The sequence below is a fragment of the Onthophagus taurus genome, chromosome 7 (genome assembly GCF_036711975.1).
Source record: "Onthophagus taurus isolate NC chromosome 7, IU_Otau_3.0, whole genome shotgun sequence".
Lineage (NCBI taxonomy): Eukaryota > Metazoa > Arthropoda > Insecta > Coleoptera > Scarabaeidae > Onthophagus > Onthophagus taurus.
Window position 1 is genome coordinate 6,832,062 of NC_091972.1, and position 21,196 is coordinate 6,853,257.

General features: G+C 32.1%; 5 protein-coding genes across 8 annotated transcripts; 3 read left to right on the forward strand and 2 right to left on the reverse strand.

Annotated features, from left to right (window-relative positions):
- The first annotated feature begins 15 nt into the window (after window positions 1–15).
- On the forward strand, window positions 16–9,041 carry LOC111418894 (uncharacterized). 4 transcript variants are annotated; one of them, XM_071197608.1, is made up of 17 exons: window positions 16–160; window positions 448–532; window positions 587–689; window positions 758–903; window positions 958–1,014; window positions 1,067–1,202; window positions 1,259–1,497; window positions 1,551–1,691; window positions 1,749–1,865; window positions 1,927–2,090; window positions 2,145–2,195; window positions 2,962–3,060; window positions 3,120–3,215; window positions 3,270–3,494; window positions 4,798–5,756; window positions 8,599–8,791; window positions 8,844–9,041. In XM_071197608.1, the coding sequence occupies exons 3-17, from the start codon at window positions 609–611 to the stop codon at window positions 8,924–8,926; spliced, it is 2,787 nt and encodes a 928-aa protein (XP_071053709.1). In that variant the 5' UTR covers window positions 16–160; window positions 448–532; window positions 587–608; the 3' UTR covers window positions 8,927–9,041. The 4 variants fall into 4 exon arrangements, with proteins under 4 accessions (XP_071053709.1, XP_071053707.1, XP_071053708.1 ...); XM_071197606.1 differs by having other exon boundaries at window positions 19–160; window positions 448–528; XM_071197607.1 differs by lacking the exon at window positions 16–160 and adding an exon at window positions 252–383 and having other exon boundaries at window positions 448–528.
- LOC111418895 (cytochrome P450 4C1-like) lies at window positions 5,940–8,209 on the reverse strand. Its single transcript, XM_023051599.2, has 8 exons — window positions 7,958–8,209; window positions 7,801–7,907; window positions 7,473–7,749; window positions 7,353–7,422; window positions 6,986–7,301; window positions 6,692–6,935; window positions 6,457–6,636; window positions 5,940–6,404 (listed from the first exon to the last, which is right to left on the reverse strand). Exons 1-8 carry the CDS (start codon window positions 8,127–8,129, stop codon window positions 6,241–6,243), a joined length of 1,530 nt encoding a protein of 509 aa, XP_022907367.2. The 5' UTR covers window positions 8,130–8,209; the 3' UTR covers window positions 5,940–6,240.
- A 72-nt stretch (window positions 9,042–9,113) lies between the features above and the next one.
- On the forward strand, window positions 9,114–12,206 carry LOC111418883 (cytochrome P450 4C1-like). The gene is made up of 8 exons (XM_023051586.2): window positions 9,114–9,365; window positions 9,416–9,522; window positions 9,577–9,853; window positions 9,918–9,987; window positions 10,046–10,361; window positions 10,412–10,655; window positions 11,733–11,912; window positions 11,975–12,206. Exons 1-8 carry the CDS (start codon window positions 9,194–9,196, stop codon window positions 12,136–12,138), a joined length of 1,530 nt encoding a protein of 509 aa, XP_022907354.2. The 5' UTR covers window positions 9,114–9,193; the 3' UTR covers window positions 12,139–12,206.
- On the reverse strand, window positions 12,193–14,302 carry LOC111418885 (tubulin alpha-1 chain-like). Its single transcript, XM_023051588.2, has 2 exons — window positions 14,198–14,302; window positions 12,193–13,663 (listed from the first exon to the last, which is right to left on the reverse strand). Exons 1-2 carry the CDS (start codon window positions 14,198–14,200, stop codon window positions 12,317–12,319), a joined length of 1,350 nt encoding a protein of 449 aa, XP_022907356.1. The 5' UTR covers window positions 14,201–14,302; the 3' UTR covers window positions 12,193–12,316.
- A 3,744-nt stretch (window positions 14,303–18,046) lies between these two features.
- Window positions 18,047–20,697, forward strand: LOC111418884 (tubulin alpha-1 chain). The gene is made up of 2 exons (XM_023051587.2): window positions 18,047–18,148; window positions 19,230–20,697. The coding sequence occupies exons 1-2, from the start codon at window positions 18,146–18,148 to the stop codon at window positions 20,577–20,579; spliced, it is 1,353 nt and encodes a 450-aa protein (XP_022907355.1). The 5' UTR covers window positions 18,047–18,145; the 3' UTR covers window positions 20,580–20,697.
- The last annotated feature ends 499 nt before the right edge of the window (window positions 20,698–21,196 follow it).

Genomic DNA, 21,196 nt, shown 5'->3' on the forward strand with positions numbered 1-21,196 from the left:
AATAAAATTCCGATAGATGGTGATAGGTGAGATGTCATAATTGTCAAAAGGTTATGTGAAATTTTGATTTTTGAATGGGATGTTAGGTGATTTCAGAATGCAAAAAACTAAAAGTAGATGCAATTATCGTTTATGAATCAATTTAAAATTACTTATTAAAGTAAGTATACAATAAATTCATAACGTTTTTTAAACAAATATCAAGAAAAAAATTAATTTTTAAACATTCCCGCGAAATAAGTAACCATAGCAACGTACATTCGATAAAATTACAAACACAACACAAGTAGGAAGAATAGAGAATATTTTATAACATTAATCTTTATAAAGTTGTAAAAATAGATTTTAAATATAGTTTATTTACGAAAGTGGATAAAAAATAAGTACATAAATGAGTAAATCAGCGAATTCTTTAGACATTTATTTTCATATGGCAAATCATTATAGGAAATTGAACAACACTAAATCTCGAGTAAACTCTGGTTGTAAAAAGAAAACAACGATAATAGATGAAACAGAAATGAAACAGTAAGTTAGTTAATACATTTGTTGTTAAACTATTTTGTAATTTTTCTTATAAAATCAGGCATAAAAAAGGGAACTTAAAAATGGAATCTCACGGAAAAGTTGTACAGCGAAACAGTCGTCCTAAAACAAGAAGAAATTTAAGTGATATGCCCCCTCAAATGGTACTTATCAAACCGTATTTATAAATTATTTGTTATGATGTCAAGTAATTTTGAAGTAATATTTTTAGATTACCAAATCACGAGCACAATCAAGTAAATCTAAAGGTCGTACATCAAGTGTTGCACGAAAATCAAGAGGAAAATCTGTTAGATCTGGAAGTCAATCATCGAGAAATAGTAGTAATAGTAGCAACCATGCAGCAGGGGATACTCGGTGAGCTATAAAATAAATTACAAGTTTTTCCAATTACAACTATATTATTCACAGAAATACATCTGGAGAAAGAAGTACAACTCATGGAGTTGAATCGATCATAAAAGACAGGTAAATAATGCACTAAGAGTGATTTTTTAATATATTTATTTTATTTTTTTAGTGTAAATGAACATGAATACCTACAATTTGCATTAAGAATAACTGAAGATATAATTAAAAATGATCTCTATAATTGTGAGGAGATGAAACGTGTTTTTAATAGTCACATTGAAGCAAATCGAGGTCGCTTAGAAGTGGTTTGTATTGTTAATTGTTACATCTTTCATCTTCTTATTTTTATAATACAAAACAGAATAAAATGAGAGATCAAGTGCGGAATTTAGCCAAAGAATTGAACGTTAAATTTAACGAATCAGAAATTTACACCTTGGGTCCATGGGAATCGAATAAAAATTATCCAATTTGCAGTCAAACACCTGGTGCAAAATGCGAATTAATTTATGTATCGAAAGATATGGGTGGTTTTGATGAATCAAAATCGGCGCATAGTAATTACAACGAAAATCAATATGTTAAAGTTGATAACATAAGGTATTTTTTAAATTTTTTATAAAAATTTTGAAAAAATAATGTGTTTGTTTTAGTAAAAAAGAAAATCAACCGATACAAGAAAAAAAAAATTGTGAAAAATATTGTAAATCAATGAATACATTACCAAAAAATAAAGACAACTGCGATGCATGCACAAATACGAAAGTTGTTGTTTTAAAAAATACATTAATACGGTAAAAAATATTTACTATAACTAAGTATTATTAAATTTATTTATTTGTGATATATAGTGGTGATACAATCGATCCTCAACCAACTGAAGATCGTGAGGTGCAAGTAAAAAGTGAAATTTTAAAAATTAAAGATACTAAATCTGCAGCTTGTTGTCAAGCCCTTGAAAAAATTTGGTTTGTTTTAAAAAATTAACGAAAAATATTTGTTTTTATATCTTTATTTATAATTTTATAGGGTTGTTGATGTTGCAACTTCTGTATCTCATCATCAACCAGCTATTGTACCAGATAAAAACCGATCTAAAGCAACAGTTAACATAAATGAAAAACAAGAAAGCGATTCCTCCATATATTCGGCTGAAAAATTTATGGAAAGTTTAGAAAATGAATATCCTGTCCGTAAGTTTATTGATTTATTTATTTTTTTTTTTTTAATGAGAAATACCTTTTTAGGCCACGAAATTCAATCTCTTATAAAAAAAGACATTACTCCTGCGATTCAAGGTAAGAACTGCAATTTTATTGTACTTGAAATAATTTGTAAATTTAACAGTTAAAACAATTTACTAGATATACATTAATTTCAATATTTCTTTGGAATTTTGAAAACTTTATCACCTTTCACTCTGATTAAGTATCAATTGAATGTTTCAAAAAAAAGGTAGCAAGAAGAAAACATGAAATACTCGATCAGTTAGAATAAGTGTTCAAAATGTCCTGTGTTTTCCCGAATACACCATTCTATCCTTTTTGCTAAAAATTGCATTAATCTTCTAAGCGGTTGAAGATCGGCTATGAGGTCATTAAAGTGACGTTCAATTCTGTCTTTCAACTTGAATTACGTTAATATTCGAGTGTTCCTCTGAGTCTAAGTACGTGGAAATCGTGCCATTGGTTCCCAAAAGTAGAAAAATATTGTACTTTGATTATAAGTACCTCTCCTTTTAGTGCATAAATAATTAAAATTAGAATATAACCATGGTCGTACTTCAAAACTCAACTATAGCATTTTGTCAAAAATGTTATATTACTGATATAGTCATATATTATACAATATATTCAAAAAATTCTGACGCTTAGGCTGATTTAAAACATGGACTGTCAGTGTCTAAAAAATACTATGTATTACTTACTATGAAGCTCATCTAATACAATGATCATGACGTGAAATAAAATTGAAACAAATCTAAATTTATATGATAATATATGACCAAAAAAACATGTGCTGTCTAATTGTAAGTAAAATTTTGACAAAAAAGTATTTTTTTAGCAACTTCAAACCAACCTCAAGAAAATTCACAGAAATATCGTCTCAATTTTGATGAAGAACCCGATTACAAACGCCTTATGCAAAGCAATGAAGATATGAGTATGCCAAAAATAAATAAAAATTAGCACAAAAACTATTTTCTTTTATTTTTTTTTCAGTTTTTAAAGATTCGTCACATAAGTTACTATCGAGCACGGTTCGTTACGTCTATCATGATAAACCCCGTGAAATTAAACAAGGATATTTAGTTACTAGTAAGTAAACAACAAAAATGCGTTAATTTTTCTAATTCTTTTAAATCAAATTAGCTGCTACACATAGTACGTATCCAACAACTACTGACAATGAGTATGAAAACAAAATTGAAAGTGAACCGGTACAGCAACCAACAACTGTAAAACGCCACTGTACCTGTGGATGTTGCCAAAAAAGTGAGCAACCACCTGGTAAAACAACGATTTGGGATGAATTAGATTGTAACGATGTTTATAATTATCCAGAAGAAAGTGAAAGAAAAGCAATTAAGAAAAACGGTATGTTGTTGATATTTTTTTCTTTATCATAGTTAAAGTGGAACATTTGGTCGGTTTTACAATCCATTCTATTTAATTTTGACTTATTTTAGTTTAGTTCTGAGCATTTAATTTATAAAGTACTGAGTTAAATTGTGATTGTAAAGCCTTCACAAGGTCTAATGTAGGTATATTCAATATAAAAACCTCTACAACATAATCTGATATTATTTTTATTCAGATTGAAGTTGGTATTATTGACATATGACAACTGATAATAAAAGATAATTCGCACCTGCAAAATTAGTATTAATAACTGTTTAAAATCTCAGTTTAGAATCAGTATGAAATCACTACGTGAAATTAAGATTTTTATTTAGTAGTTCTTATCTAGATAACTTGTCAAATAACAAGGACGGTAGAATCTAAAAGAACTTCTAGATTTTTAGGTCTTTTGTAATCCAGGAAATGACGTCAGTGTAGAGCCAATACGTCATATCACGTGTCACGCTCATTAGACCTAATAGAACTAGAAACATTCGAGTTTAGCTGTCTTAAGAGACGCACAACTAAACCCGAATGTTTCTAGTTCTAATTTTAGGTTTAGTGTTAGCTCTACTCATGTGTGACGTCACGAACGGGCCGTCGAACTATGCACCTGTTCCGGAGATGTAGCAATTCTCTTAGATTCTATCGTTTGGTCAAATTTTCATTACTACCAACCTAAAAAGTGTAATATGATACCATTGAGGTTTTTTTCATTGAATCCCCCTTTGAAAAGATTTTTTTATTTTCTTCAAAACAGTACCATTCAAATTAAAAATGAAAATATTTGTTGACTATTTAAATTAATTTAAATTAAAAATTTAAGATGCGAAACGAAAGAAACGAAAAGCAGACAATTACTTTTAAAAAATTGATTAATTTCTAAATAAATACGAGAATATTGTTTACACATCATAAAAGAAAATTTATAAAATCTGGAATCGTCTCATCCATTTCCCTTTTATTTTTTTGGGTAAGTTTCGTTTAAATAATATACAAATCATCTTTTTATTTCAAATCATTTTTATTCTAGATGCTATTGTTAATATATGAAATCAAAAAGGATTTTTCTATATTTTTAGGATATAAATTGTAAGAAAAATAATAAACATTTTTAATTCCCTCATGTTTTTGTTGTACTACTTTAGAGAAAATGAAAAAATACTTTAAAATAATTATATTTAATTAAAGGTTGTGTTTATGTCAATTTTGATGTTTATCACAATCTAACAAAAATAAAGATAATTATTTTTGTTTGTTTTATTTGGAATGTTTATAGATACGGAAACTGAACAATGTTTTCCAACAATTTCACCAATTGCGCCAAAAATAGTCAAAATTGAACAAGATTTATTTGAAAACATGGAGCCGGAAAAAGAAAAAAAGAAATGCCTATGCGGCAAAAGGAATTGTGCTTTGTATTGTAAAAGCGACGATTACGCCATTTATCTACCAGAAATGTTAGCAAAATTCTTTCCGAGCGTCGGCACGCAAATCACCCCATCAGATCTATTATTAATTAACAGAGTTAAGTCCGACTCTGTGCACAGTGTAAAAGAAGTTATTGAAGAAGAAGAGGATAAAATAGAACTCGTTATACAAAGCTCTGTGAATGTTTACAATCCAGCTGTAGGTAATATTATGCTATCTGAATTATCTCCAACACATTCATTATCAAATATGGAAAAAGTACAACCTAAAGAATCGTCAATCGAAATTCTAAAAATCGATACACCATCTCAAGAAAAAAAAGTGAAAGGTAAAGTTAGAACATCGGTTTCTTCTGATCCTGTCACCGAATACCCGATTCCACCAAGACAGGTGGATTCTAGAAGCGATAATGGTTCGATTCCTACAATCGCACGAAGTGCATCCGGAACATTTGGAAAACAGGAAACAACACCGAAAGAGAAATTACGAGAACAATCGGCGACTTATGAAAAAAGAAAATCATCGTTTACGCCAGCAAAATTAAATCAGATGGATGATGAAGATGAGATTCCGATTATTATTCCGGATCGGAAACAACAAGAAGCTTTTAAACAGGAGAAAAGTAATCGTGATAAAGAATTCAATCGCGATGAAAGTAATAGTAGGTATGATGTCGAATTGAAAAGTGATGTAAAATCGGTGATGGATGAAGATGATCTCGGAACGGACGTTGAGAATTTTATGAATCAATTGGATTATAAACCCCCAGTTACTAAAACTAGTAGTTTTGATAAACAGCTTAAAAAGGTGAGAAAAAATTATTATCTTTTTTTGATTCATTTTTCACATAATGACATGTATTTCATTATTAATTTTTGATATTTTGTGGCAATTTAGACAATCTGAAGACGCACGGCTAAATCGAATGTTTCTAGTTCTAGGTCTAGTGTTAGTTCTAGTTTTGCACTAGAATCATTCGGGTTTAGCCGTCTTGAAAGACGTGTGGCTAAATCTGAATGTTTCTAGATTTAGGTCTAGTATTAGTTTTAATTGTTATTCAGCGTTAGTGGTATATTTTGATTGGACGAAAAGTAGAACTAACACTATTCTTAAAATTAGAAACATTCGGGTTTAGTCGTGCGTCTCTTAATACGGCCGAAAAACTACCCAATGACTATACTATTAAGCTATGATGCATTTTATGTGGGACAGTCCAAGTGCACAGTAGTTTCGTAACTATGGTTCATATATTGCGAGTTATATGAAATTCCCGGTATAATAACATTGATTATTAAGATTTTCTTGGTTCCAACTTAACTAAAAGTCCATTCTTAGGTCTTAAAATTAACTCCATCATTGGTTTAACTGTTTCTTGAGATTCAATTGCGGTAACTTTGTAATGCTTTAAAATATAGGCGAGTATAGTTTTTTCTTCGAACATTGCAAATTTTTGTCCTTAAACGTTTATTTATATTTTTATTCATCCTAATTAATGTTGTTAACTTACCTATACAATTTCTAGGTCCAGCACTAAAAGGAATATATGCATAAGGGTGTCTATTTTTTATATTCTCAGGTAAAAATCGATCGGGGTCGAATTTTTCCGGATCGGGGTAGATGTTTTTGTCATGATGCGTTATAAAAATTTCCAAATTTATCGTGCAATCAGCGGGGAGTAAATAATTTTCTGCAATAATTAAATTTCCAATTCAGTTGTTTAAGTAGGGCAAAATAAATATAACCTAATTTAACGTCGGTGGTTAATTTTCTGCCTATCACCGGTACACTTGGAAACAATCTTAACGCTTCTTTAACACACCGTTCCAACATTTTTAATTTTCCTAAATCGTTAATGGTTAAAGTTTCACCATCATTAGACTCTTCAAAAACGGTGGTAATTTCCCGAAATACTTCTTCTTGGATATCGGGGTGATTTCCTAATAAAAATAAACTCCAACACGTACCTGCCGTTGTTGTATCATGACCCTAAAAACGTTTACTATTAAACAATAAACGTTACAAGATATCTTTTAAACCTCAAACATAAAAGTATCCACTTCTTCTCTTAGTTCCATGTCGGTTAAATTAATGGAAGACTCCAATAAAAGATCTAAAAACGCTTTTCGAACTTTCCCACCGATTACATCCGGTTCAGATGAGGTTGATTCGTTTGATTGATCGGTTTTGGATTTAGTAATCAATTTCTCTTTCCGTCCTTTTATTACTTTGGTTGTAAATCCGTGCAAATTTGATAAATATTTCTTGTATCGTTTCCCTTGGTTAGTATTATAATAGATAAAATCAGATTTTAACCATGGTTTCATTAAACGGTCAAAAGTTGCTTTAGTAATACTACAAAAAATAAGTTATTTCTAATGATTATTTGTTGTGATTAATATTTACTCAGAAACATTTTTTACGTATTCATTTTTTGGATTATTCATTGCGTTAATTTCTACTCCCATGGCGGTTTCTAAAAAGAATGTCGTTAATACACTTTTTATATTTTTCATGGTTATATACCACAAATAATATCCAATGTGCAGTGAGTAATGTATGGATACAAATCAAAAACTTCTTGATTTGCCTTATTTTGTAAATTTCCCACTAATAATTTGCTTTTTTCGACGAAAATTTCCATAAAGTTTTCCAAAATTGTAAAATGAAATGTTGGCGTTATTAATTTTCTATGAGTGAACCATTTTTGCCCTGTTGAAGTTAATAAACCATCCCCTAACCATGGGCGAGCGGTATCATATAGCCACGATTTAGTTATTTGCACGGAATTATTTAAAATTAACTAAAAATATTTGGTTTTTAATTATAATTAAACAACACCTTTTTGTATTACCTCTATATCTTTTGGCTCAAATAAATGAACAACTGGAGTGCTGCCAAGCCAAGTTTTTAAAATAGGACCATATTCTCTTATATCTACTTTAGCTCTTTTAAAAAGCTCTAAAAAAATAAACATAGAAATTGAATTAAATAGCATAACACAACATCACCTTCTCTTGGGAATAAAAGAGGTTTATAAATAGTTCCAAGTATAGGTACTCTTATAGGTCCAGGAATTTTATTAATAATTCTGATTTTTCTATCTCTCGTAATCCATTCGAAAATGAAATAAACAATTATGACTATAATAATTGATAATAACGTTTCCTGTAAAGGATACATAATTTTATATGTAAGTCTTTTTTAAATTTATTTAAAATATTTGTGTTAAGTTTGTCTAAGTTATTGAAATAAACGTTTGAATCGAACTGATTGCGAGATGAAATTCTATTTATCTTATCTTATTTAATGTAAAATTGTAAATAATAACATGAATGTGATTAGCAACAATGACTTTCAATTTTATACTCGCTCTTTTTGTTTATTTCAATTTCGGTTAATATCTTGAAATAAAACTAAAACTGGCACTAAACCTAGAACTAGAAAGTTTCGGGTTTTCTGTGAATCTGAAGATGCATGGCTACATCTTCAGATTCACAGAAAACACTTTAACAAACTTGTCAAAATCACATACATAATTTGATAATCATTGTACTTTTTATAATTTGTGATACCGTGATGAACAAAACTTTCTTTAATTTCAATTTTTCAATAATATTTATCATTTATTAATTCCCTTTTTTGTTAATAGACAATACATGACGGTGAAATGTTCAGACATCCTGAAAATCGCAGGATTGGTTTTGACTCAAATTCCGGTATCGATTTGACTCGAACATCGATTTTGGAAGTGGACCAACCAAAACCGATGAATTATGAAAATACCAAAGAAGAAGATGAAAGCGTAATGATGGAAGACATGAAAGACATTGAGAAGAATGAAAGTAAGGAACAAGAAAAACAGTAACAAATATATATATACATATATATATTAAGATTTTAGTGATGGTGTAAAAAAATTATTGTGTGCAAAATTAAATAATTTCTTAAATTTTAAAAATATCCATTTTGGCCTCTGAGAAACGTGTATTTTCCAGACGTTAAATAGATATACAAACATACTATTTGTAATCTACTAGTAAAAAAGATTTTATGAAAGAATAAACAAAAATAAAGAATGAAAATTGAAAATCATTGTGTAAACATGGCATCACATAACACATTCCTATTTCTATTTATACAGTTTTGCGTTACAAGATAAGATAAGTTCAATTTCTTCTCAGTTATTCTTTACTATTTATTTGAAGAAGTCCGTTCTGAATAAATATTTAAAAAAAAATTTAATAATGAATCTTTTACAGGAAGTGTTTTTTACATTTTTTCTAGCTGTGATTGTTTATTTTATTTTTGAATGGATTACAAGAGACAGAGTAAACAAAATTATTAATAAAATTCCAGGACCTATAAGAGTGCCTATAATTGGAACTACTTATAGACTATTTTTATTCCCAAAAGAAGGTAATATTTTAAAAACAATTTTTCTCGAAATCTAAACTTATTTTTTTTAGAACTTTTTAAGAGAGCAAAAGTACATCTAAGAAATTATGGCCCTATCATAAGAACTTGGCTCGGTAGTACTCCTGTCGTCCATTTATTAGAACCTAAAGACATCGAGGTACAAAGAAACAAAAGAAAAGTTAATTGATATTAACAAAAAAATATTTTTTAGTTAATTTTGAATAATTCTGTGCAAATAACTAAATCATCGATGTATGATAGCGTCCGTCCATGGTTGGGGGATGGTTTATTAACTTCAACAGGGAAAAAGTGGTTCACTCATAGAAAATTAATAACACCAACGTTTCATTTTACCATTTTGGAGAATTTTATGGAAATTTTCGTCGAAAAGAGCAAATTATTAGTGACAAATTTACAAAATAAAACCATTACGGAAGTTTTCGATTTATATCCACACATTACAAATTGTACATTAGACATTATTTGTGGTACATAATCAAAAAAATTATAAATATAAATTTAGAACCACTCTATATTACAAATTTCTTTTAGAAACGGCTATGGGAATACAAATTAACGCAATGAGCGATCCAAATAATGAATATGTGAAAAATGTTTCCCAGTAAGTATTAACGCAAATGTTAAAATTTCTCAAAATAATTTCTTTTCTTATTTTGTAGCATTACTAAAGAAACCGTTGATCGTTTAATGAAACCCTGGTTACACCCCGATTTTATCTATTATAAAACCAACCAAGGTAAACGATACAAAAAATATTTATCAAATTTGCACGATTTTACAACCAAAGTAATAAAAGAACGGAAAGAAAAATTGATTACTAAATCCAAAACCGATCAAACAAACGAATCAAACTCATCTGAACCGGATGTAATCGGTGGGAAAGTTCGGAAAGCGTTTTTAGACCTTTTATTGGAGTCTCCCATTAATTTAACCGACATGGAACTAAGAGAAGAAGTGGATACTTTTATGTTTGAGGTTTAAAAAATATCTTGTAACGTTTATTTTTTAATATCTAACGTTTTTAGGGTCATGATACAACAACGGCAGGTATATGTTGGAGTTTATTTTTATTAGGAAATCACCCCGACATCCAAGAAGAAGTGTTTCGGGAAATTACCACCGTTTTTGAAGAGTCTAATGATGGTGAAACTTTAACCATTAACGATTTAGGAAAATTAAAATTGTTGGAACGGTGTGTTAAAGAAGCATTGAGACTATTTCCAAGTGTACCAACAATAGGGAGGAAGTTAACCAATGATGTTAAATTAGGTTATATTTTTAGTCTACTCAGTATATTGTAGACATCCTTAGTTCTTTTGTAAATATAATTAGCTGTATGGGCTAAACCCGAATGTTTACAATTCTAGGCCTAGTGTTAGTTCTACTTTTTATTCATTAAAAATATACCACAATCTAACACTGAATAACAATTAAAACTAGACCTAAATCTAGAAACGTTCGGATTTAGCCGCACGCCTTTCAAGACGGCTAAACCCGAATGATTCTAGTTCTAGTATTAGTTCTAGTTTTAATTCAATAAAAATATGCAACACAGTGATATCTAATGCTAAGTAGCGCTACCTAGCACTGTCACTAGAACTAAGATTTGACCTAGAACTAGAAACATAATATAATAATATATTATTATTATTATATTATTGTGTTAGTTTTAATGATAGTGCTAGTGCAAAACTAGGACTAACACTAAACCGAGAACTAGAAACATTCGGATTTAGCCGCACGTCTCTCAAGACGGCTAAACCCGGATGCTTCTAGTTCTAGGTCTTGTGTTTGTTCTAATTATAGTGCTAGTGCAAAACTAGAACTAACACTAGACCGAGAACTAGAAACATTCGGATTTAGCCGCACGTCTCTCAAGACGGCTAAACCCGAATGATTCTAGTTCTAGGTCTTGGGTTAGTTGTAATTAAAGTGCTAGTGCAAAACTAGAACTAACACTAGACCGAAAACTAGAAAAATTCTGGTCTAAACCCGAAACTTTCTAGTTCTAGGTGTAGAGTTAGTTCTAGTTTTAATTCAATAAAAATATACAACGCAGTGATATTTAATGCTAAGTAGCGCTACCTAGCACTGTCACTAGAACTAACATTTGACCTAGAACTAGAAAGATTGAGGTTTAGCCGTCTTAAGAGACGCATAGCTAAACCCGAATGTTTCTAGTTCTAGTTTTAGCTCAATAAAAACATATAACACTCTAACGTTAAATAACAAAAAAAACTATAGCTTACACTAGCACTAGAACCATACAGATGTAGCAATCATCTTAGATTCTTTCATTCTTAATCTATTCCAACTTTTTAATTCAACATTTTATTATTATTTTAGAAAAATACTTACTTCCTGCTGAATGTACTATAAACCTACAGATTTTCTTAGTACATCATGATGAGAAAATCTATCCGCATCCAGAAAAATTTGATCCTGATCGATTTTTACCTCATAATATAAAAAATAGACACCCTTATGCTTATATTCCTTTTAGTGCCGGACCTAGAAATTGTATAGGTAAGTTATTTTAAATTTATAAAATTAATTAGGTTGAATACAAATATTATGAAACATTTAAGGACAAAAATTTGCAATGTATGAAGAAAAAACTATACTCGCCTACATTTTAAAACATTATAAAGTCACCGCCATTGAATCCCAAGAAACAGTTAAACCAATGATGGAATTAATTTTAAGACCTAAAAATGGTCTTTTAGTCAAATTAGAATCAAGAAAATCTTAGATACTATGTAAAAATTTACCATTAATGTGAACAAATCAAAAAATTAAAACAAAGTTATTCTGTTCAAATTCAAAAATTTATTTTTTCAATACAAATCTCTTCAAATTACTAATTCATTAAAAATTAACAGCATCAAAATTGATAACAATACATAATAATGAAAAACAATTAATTTCACTTAATATTCTTCTCCTTCTCCTTCAGCTTCTCCAGAATCCATTCCAACCTCTTCATAATCCTTTTCGAGGGCAGCCAAATCTTCACGGGCTTCAGAAAATTCTCCTTCTTCCATACCTTCACCAACATACCAATGAACAAAAGCACGTTTAGCATACATCAAATCAAATTTATGATCTAAACGAGCCCAAGCTTCAGCAATAGCCGTCGTGTTTGATAACATGCAAACGGCGCGTTGAACCTTAGCCAGATCTCCACCTGGGACAACCGTTGGTGGTTGATAATTAATACCAACTTTAAAACCAGTTGGACACCAATCAACGAATTGGATGGTACGTTTAGTCTTGATGGTGGCAATCGCGGCGTTTACATCTTTAGGGACGACATCTCCACGATACAGCATGCAACAAGCCATGTATTTACCATGACGAGGATCGCATTTTACCATTTGGTTGGCAGGTTCGAAACAAGCGTTGGTAATTTCAGCTACGGAAAGTTGTTCATGATAAGCTTTTTCGGCGGAAATAACAGGGGCGTATGTAACGAGAGGGAAATGGATACGAGGATATGGAACCAAGTTAGTTTGGAATTCAGTAAGGTCGACATTGAGGGCACCATCAAAACGTAAGGAGGCGGTGATTGAAGAAACGATTTGGCCAATCAAACGATTTAAGTTGGTGTACGACGGGCGTTCGATATCCAAATTACGTCTGCAGATGTCATAGATGGCTTCATTATCGACCATAAAAGCACAATCGGAGTGTTCTAAAGTGGTATGGGTGGTTAAAATGGAATTGTATGGCTCAACGACTGCTGTGGAAACCTGTGGAGCTGGGTAGATCGCAAATTCCAGCTTTGATTTCTTTCCATAATCAACAGACAAACGTTCCATGAGCAGGGATGTGAATCCAGAACCAGTTCCACCTCCAAAGGAATGGAAAATTAAGAAACCTTGAAGACCAGTACATTGATCAGCCAATTTACGAACCCGGTCTAAAACTATATCGACAATTTCTTTTCCAATCGTATAATGACCCCTAGCATAGTTATTGGCAGCGTCTTCTTTGCCAGTAATAAGTTGTTCTGGATGGAATAGTTGTCTGTATGTTCCAGTTCTCACTTCATCTACAACTGTGGGTTCCAAATCAACAAAAACTGCTCGTGGAACGTGTTTCCCAGCACCAGTCTCGCTGAAGAAAGTGTTAAAACTGTCATCTCCTCCTCCAGCGGCTTTATCACTGGGCATTTGACCATCGGGTTGGATGCCATGCTCAAGGCAGTACAATTCCCAGCAAGAATTACCAATTTGGACGCCCGCTTGGCCAACATGAACTGAGATACATTCACGCTATAATAATAAAAATAGCCACATACAGAAACAAATTTTCTCTAAATAAACGTAAATGATTTCATTTATTTATTGGATTTATCAAATTAATGAAAGTTCTGTGATCAGAAACAATTAAAGAAGAAATAAGCGTAATATTATGCGTAATATTAAGTTAATGGAAGACTTTTAACGCTTTTTACTATTTGCTAAAATAATGCTCCAAATAATTATTGAATGTGAGAATCTTAAAAGTAGAATTGGAGCAAAAGTAAAATGGAAATCCACGCGGTCATGCTTTTATCTCACGTGGTTTTTATTAATAAGTTAATTATGGATTTTCTTGAATAAAATACATATTACTTTATTTTAAAATACAAATTATTGCCACAAATTTATAAAATAATTTAATCTTATTAAAAGAACATTTAACAGTTAAAGCCGGTAAAATGGCCGACGTGACTCACGTGCTTTTTTTTTCCAAAGCATCCTTCAAATCATTTTATAAAACAAAAGTTTTTGAACGAATTTCATTAATAAAAAAAAATATCTTACCATTTTGCTTTAAAGGTTTTCTTAAAAACGACGAGAATTTAGAATATAACCAGTATTACGGTTAAGTCGAAATTCGGCGGACAAAGACCTTCGACAACCAACTGTACAGATATTTCGGGTGTACTCGTATATATACCTTTAGTGACGTCACGCCAAAATAGTATGCTACGATATGATTGGTTCTTTGTACCGCCGATCTACAGTGGCGGACAAAAATCTACGGACAGCATTGTATTATGAGATTTTGTACAACGTAATAAAATAACAGAAAATAAAAAAATTAGTATTACAGTGTGATTAGAGATACTTACTTATTCACAAAAAAAGAACAAAACACAAATCGCTCAACAACTACATACTAAAAATTCAACAAATAATACAAAAATTATTAAGACAATAATTTAATATTTCAGCTAATATTTCAGTTTCAATAGATTCGGCTAACGCAGATTTCAGTGTTAGCTACTTTTAAACACTACCTCCGCCGTACTTTACAGTTGGTACCAAACTTTTCAACTCCATCGCGGTTTGTCGTGCTATTTAGAGATTTCAACAGACTGGCACCTTCATCAGACGACCTGAAATCGACATACCACAGCAGTTGAGATTAGAAATCGTCTGGAGCAAGTGTAAGTAAGAAGGAGATTTAAAGAAGCGAGGTTGAGATCACAGCGACCATCAACTGGACCACAGTTGCTTCGAGAACTGTTGCTGGATTACAATTTGCACGAGATCATGTTCAGTGGACCAATGCAGAGTGGCGAAACGCACTGTCCTCAGACGAATCGAGGTTTGGCTTGTACTCTCAAGATGGTCAAGAGAGAGTTTGCAGAAGAGTGTTATGCTCATACAATACCAGGGAGGATCTGTAATGGTTTGGGGAGGTATCTGCTTCGAAGCACGCACGGAGCTTTGCTTTATCAACGGCAATCTAAACGCGGCTCGGTATATTGAAGAAATTTTGGCTGAACACGTGGTTCCTTTCAGCCCATTTATTGGTGACAACTTTCTATTCATGCACGATAATACACGCTCCCATACAACCCCGCATAGTGTCCCAATACCTGAATGATTTGGATATCAGCAGAATAGAATGGCCTGTACGTAGCCCTAATTTAACCCTTCCCCCCAAAAATAGAAACTTAAACAAAAACAGAAGTGATCAAAACAGGCAAGACTACAAGCTCCTTATGTTAAAATTAATATTTTTTGTCGGTGCACCCCACAGCTAGTTGCAAAGTGTAAGAAGAAAACATGCATTAGCGTTATTCACCATTGCTGATATTGAAGAACGCCAAAATGGAGAAGGCACCTACAGAAATATTGGCAAAGATTGGTAGACCTTTCAAATAAAAAAAAACGTATTCAAATCGAGCAATACGTTCAAAAATCATCATTTTAGGTGATGCGTTTTTTATGCCACTGACAATGAGTGTATTATCTTATTCTTATTTATTAGTTCGAAATCTTCGAACCAGTTTCTGAAGAAGGTTGCAACATGGCATCCGAAACATCAAACTTTTTCCTAAAAAACGCACGGCAAAACCTGAAAGTTTCTAGTGTTAGTTTTAGTTCTAATTTTAGTTCATTTAACACCGACCGTGAAAGCCTTCACTTACAGTATTAACCTTTATGGGGAGGATATTAACAAACAAATCAAGGATAACTCACGAATTAGACAACGCAAGCTGTCGAGCAGTTTGGCCTTTCTACGAAAATACAGAGAGAAGAAAGTAACGCCAGCCTTCTTGAAGGTGAAGCACCACATCGACACCGCTGCAGCACGTAGAATCTTGATTAGGCCAGAACAAGCACTACTACGAGAAAGAATGATCTACAGAACATAAGTGAGAGGTTACTACGACTCCACCTCTCACTTTCCAACTGTATGTCCGGAGAAGACTGGGATAAAGTGGACAGACTAACAATGGAGAAGGCTGATCGTGAATTCTAGAAGACCCGTGACAGCAAGAAGTTTGAATCTCTGGAACGTCGGATACAAAAGAAGAAATGTAATAGTTTACCAGTAGAAACAATCGTCATCAACAGATCGAGTGTTCCACTAACGAAAGACAAAACCACTGTGCTCACTTCGAACCAGCTTCTGAAGAAGGTTCCAACATGGCATCCCAAACTTTTTCTTAAAAGACGCACGGCAAAACCCGAAAGTTTCTAGTTTTAATTCTAATTTTAGTTTAATTAACACCGGCCGTGAAAGTCTTCGGACTTATGTTATCTTATTATGTTTTACAAAAACCTCATAATAGGGCGTTAAGTATTTTTTTTATTGGCTTATTCGAAAGCTTTTTAAAATTGATTAACCCTATATTTTTTAATTTTTGATTCTGAGGCTTAGCTTTTCCAAAAAAAAAAAAAATGTTTGAAACTACAGGTCGCGAACTCCAAAGTACGTCATCAGATTTGAGCGTGCGATTGGAGCGTATAAAAATCAATAAAATTCCTGACGAGAGACAATGCTACGAATCTTATGCGCTAGAAGAAAACAGAAGTAGACGGGAGAGAACGTACGTCTGTGATTTCTTTCTTCTTACTTAAAACGTCATCTGGAGTCGGGGGTGGGGAATTTTAAACTTTTACATTAATTATTGGAAAAATTAAACCTTAAAGGAATTTGGACCTTAAAGGCCCTATTCAATGCTGTATGTAGACTTTTGTCCGTCATTGTACAGCGAAAAGGAAACGTTCAGATATGAATTGAGGGCGCCAACACACTTCCAGAGCTTTCCATTCCATATTACTGGAAAATCATTAAATTTCTAGAAATTACCTATTATTTTCGAATGAAACGTTCATTTTTCAACCTTTAACAGTAATAAACCGATTAATATATGTCTTTTATGATTACTAAGAAGAGTAAATATGATTTTTTTAACATAATGATTGCCATTAAATGAGTATGACATCATGTCCTATTTTTTACGATTACAGAAGGTTGAGGTGGGTTGAAGCAACCTACTCAATAACAACTTTATATGGTTATTCTTTTTTAAGATTTCTCCATACTTACAAGTTAAAGAATTTCGTCTCAAGAAGACTAAAATAATAAATCTAAAAATAACTAAATTCTTCAACCCCCCAACTCAGAGTCTCAGAGGAGGTTTAATTAATTTTAAAACAAGATTATTTTTGACTGAAATTAAACACACAGCTTTTATGGAAAAAAATCAATACTCTATCACGTTTTAGGGGCGTTCTATGACTCATACCGGTGGAATGACCTTGAACGATCTGATATAACCCCAAAAAAATTTCTTTTTATGAAATTATTAAATATAGTGATCGAAATGGTCAAATGATTAAGAAAAGAAATTAAATCAGTTTTCTTTTTATAAAGAAATCAGTTGGCGGTAATAATAAGTAGGTTGAGCTCCCAACATAACCTTTTATAGACACCATATATTATGATGTCATTCGAGTTTAAAAATCAATACATATGCGAGAGAAAAAACGAATTTACACGCTATATCTTTCATGGAAAACTATTTTAAGTAAAGGATCATAGTTAACTGTAAAAAAAAATTATATCGTAGTTAACCGGTCATCGACCGCAAATGTTTTAAAACTAATTTCATGTATTAAATTAAAACATAACAAAAAAGATTTTCATAGAATTAAATGTTTTATTCTAAAAATGGTTTAATTAACATGATGAATTCATAAATTAAAATTGAATAAAAAAACTTTTCTATTATGGATTTGTTCGTTTCTGTCAGCAGATGGAGAACGTTGCATTTCCGTTATGGATCGATGAGGTAGGGAACCAATGAAATCGCAGCATTTGTCATGACGTGGCCGAGGGTATATATACCAGCCGCGCCCGATCTTGCCGCACAGTTGGTCGTCGAAAGGTCCTAGGAAACCACACTTCGGTCATACCGTAACTGAATCTTTTAATAACCGTTATTTATCCAAGAAAAATTCAACAAAATGGTAAGAAACCCTTTTTATTAGCTGTAATTGTTCAATTATTTCACTTTATTGAAAAGAATAATTTAAAATTGTGTTGATTAAAAAAAAAACATCGTCTCATGTCCGCCATTTTACCGGCGTCTGTAACGGCTAAAAAGTTCGTTAAAAGTTAACTTCGTTTTTTAAACTTTAAATGTGCATTTGATGTTTTATTGTTAATTATTTATTAATAACAAGAAATTTTATAGTAAAATTTAAAAAAAAAATAACTTTTTTTTGGGGCATAGATTTTTGAGGGCGTGGCTTCGCCCATTACCATATTTAAAACTTTATTTGCATTATTCTATTAAATTATCGTTTATACTTTAAAACGTTTTTATAAACAAATCAATTAAATAAGTTTTTAATTTTGAATTGTTTCTAATCATCGAAACTTTCATTATCGATTTATTAAATTATTTTAGTCACGCTATTACTCATCAAGCCCATGGCATTAGAGTAACAAAAATTTTGACTAAAAATACTTAATTCAAATATAGTAAGTTCATTTTCTATAGTTTATTTATTACACTTTGAAGAATCAAACCATTCATTATTTCATCCAATGTTCTGGTTCATTACTCGTTGAATTTCGTCCTGTCTCCACCATTTCAATCTGCATCTTGAAGCATATTCCTTATAATTGACGCACTGAGGTTATCCCTAACTCAGCAATAATAGGCAGCTTTGGTGCCTTATTAAAGGGGCTTTCAATTCAATTTTGGCAGTTAAAAGTCCTTTCTTAACTTTTAATAGTCATTTCAGTAATTTAACTTCATCATAAGACTCTTATCTCGTTTTTAATAGTTTCTAATTACAAAAATATCCATTAATTTGATAAAGCCAATAATCAATTTTAAAAAGTTCACGAAATTTATAAAATTTTTTATTTTTATCAGTTTAATTCCAGTTTATCTCCAATTTAATTTTATGATAATGTTACACTTAATTGTTTCTTATCACAGGAACTTCCATTAATTTGATAATTCAAATAAATAAATGAAATGATTAATAGATGTATACAGAGAATCAAATTTTTATGTGGTTATTTTTGTTATTATAGCGTGAATGTATCTCAGTTCATGTTGGCCAAGCTGGCGTCCAAATTGGTAACGCTTGCTGGGAGTTGTACTGCCTTGAACATGGTATTCAACCCGATGGGCAAATGCCCAGTGACAAAACCGTTGGGGGAGGCGACGACAGTTTCAACACTTTCTTCAGCGAAACTGGTGCTGGGAAACACGTTCCTCGCGCAGTTTTCGTTGATTTGGAACCCACTGTTGTTGATGAAGTAAGAACTGGAACATACAGACAATTGTTCCACCCAGAACAACTTATCACCGGAAAGGAAGATGCTGCCAATAACTATGCCAGGGGTCATTATACGATTGGAAAAGAAATTGTCGATTTGGTTTTAGACAGGATTCGTAAATTGGCTGATCAATGTACTGGTCTTCAAGGATTCTTGATTTTCCACTCATTTGGAGGTGGAACTGGTTCTGGCTTCACTTCTTTACTCATGGAACGTTTGTCTGTCGATTATGGAAAGAAATCTAAATTGGAATTTGCAATCTACCCAGCTCCCCAGGTTTCCACAGCAGTTGTTGAGCCATACAATTCCATCTTGACCACCCACACCACCTTGGAACATTCCGATTGCGCATTCATGGTCGACAACGAAGCCATCTATGACATCTGCAGACGTAATTTGGATATTGAGCGCCCTACATACACCAACTTGAACCGTTTGATTGGCCAAATTGTTTCCTCCATCACCGCTTCCTTACGTTTCGATGGTGCCCTCAATGTCGACCTTACTGAATTCCAAACTAACTTGGTTCCATATCCTCGTATCCATTTCCCTCTCGTTACATACGCCCCTGTTATTTCCGCTGAAAAAGCTTATCATGAACAACTTTCCGTAGCTGAAATTACCAACGCTTGTTTTGAACCTGCCAACCAAATGGTAAAATGCGATCCTCGTCATGGTAAATACATGGCTTGTTGCATGTTGTATCGTGGAGATGTCGTCCCTAAGGATGTAAACGCCGCGATTGCCACCATCAAAACTAAACGTACCATCCAATTCGTCGATTGGTGTCCAACCGGTTTCAAAGTTGGTATTAACTATCAACCACCAACAGTTGTCCCAGGTGGAGATTTAGCTAAGGTTCAACGCGCCGTCTGCATGTTATCCAACACGACTGCTATTGCTGAAGCTTGGGCCCGTTTGGATCATAAATTCGATTTGATGTACGCTAAACGCGCTTTCGTTCATTGGTACGTTGGTGAAGGTATGGAAGAAGGTGAATTTTCCGAAGCTCGCGAAGATTTAGCCGCTCTTGAAAAGGATTACGAAGAGGTTGGAATGGATTCTGGTGAAGGCGAAGGAGAAGGAGCAGAAGAGTATTAAAAGAAAGGAATTTCCATTTATGCTGTATTTTTTTTGATACTGAATTTTTTTATCTGATTTGTTTTTTTAACAATTTTCTTTTAATATTTGAAAATAAATTCCTGATTATGAACTGAAATATTTTGTTTTCTTTATCAACAACTAGATAAACTGATTGATAGTTTACCTATCAGATAATGTTTATCTAATAGGTAACACTAAATTAACCATTCTGATTTATTTAGGTGCGTTACTACCATCTTCTGGTTAAGCTATCTAAGGGATTATTACCACGGTTACGGCTATTTTACACGGTCTGATTGGCTAGTAGATGGGTTTGTCTAGAAGATAAATTTAACTAAAAGATTGTAGTAATAGACCTAAGAGAACTGGTTATCTACTAGTTTCTATTAGAATAATATGTTAAAATACAGGTGTGTCAATGTCATGAATATAGCTAATAATTTCGCCATTTGTGGTTTTAAAGAAAAAGGTTTCAAATAAAAAATTCTTTTATTAGTTGTAGCACATGTTTTGATGGTATTTGCTTGTTTAGATTGCTTGTTAAAATAATAATGTTGGTTGCCATAGCAACGAAACAAAAGACAATCTAAACAAGCAAATATCGCTAAATAATG

What these genes read in the sequence shown, in the direction of transcription:
- LOC111418883 (XM_023051586.2), top strand. Translation starts at nt 9,194, where the DNA reads ATGAATCTTTTACAGGAAGTGTTTTTTACATTTTTTCTAGCTGTGATT. An exon ending in TAGAACCTAAAGACATCGAG is followed by an intron (nt 9,523 to 9,576) that starts GTACAAAGAAAC and finishes AATATTTTTTAG; the next exon opens with TTAATTTTGAATAATTCTGT. An exon ending in AACCAATGATGTTAAATTAG is followed by an intron (nt 10,656 to 11,732) that starts GTTATATTTTTA and finishes TTATTATTTTAG; the next exon opens with AAAAATACTTACTTCCTGCT.
- LOC111418895 (XM_023051599.2), bottom strand. Translation starts at nt 8,129, where the DNA reads ATGTATCCTTTACAGGAAACGTTATTATCAATTATTATAGTCATAATT. An exon ending in TGGATACTTTTATGTTTGAG is followed by an intron (nt 6,936 to 6,985) that starts GTTTAAAAGATA and finishes AAACGTTTTTAG; the next exon opens with GGTCATGATACAACAACGGC. An exon ending in TGGACCTAGAAATTGTATAG is followed by an intron (nt 6,405 to 6,456) that starts GTAAGTTAACAA and finishes TAAACGTTTAAG; the next exon opens with GACAAAAATTTGCAATGTTC.
- LOC111418894 (XM_023051598.2), top strand. Translation starts at nt 392, where the DNA reads ATGAGTAAATCAGCGAATTCTTTAGACATTTATTTTCATATGGCAAAT. An exon ending in CATGCAGCAGGGGATACTCG is followed by an intron (nt 904 to 957) that starts GTGAGCTATAAA and finishes TATTATTCACAG; the next exon opens with AAATACATCTGGAGAAAGAA. An exon ending in TTGATAAACAGCTTAAAAAG is followed by an intron (nt 5,757 to 8,598) that starts GTGAGAAAAAAT and finishes TTTTGTTAATAG; the next exon opens with ACAATACATGACGGTGAAAT.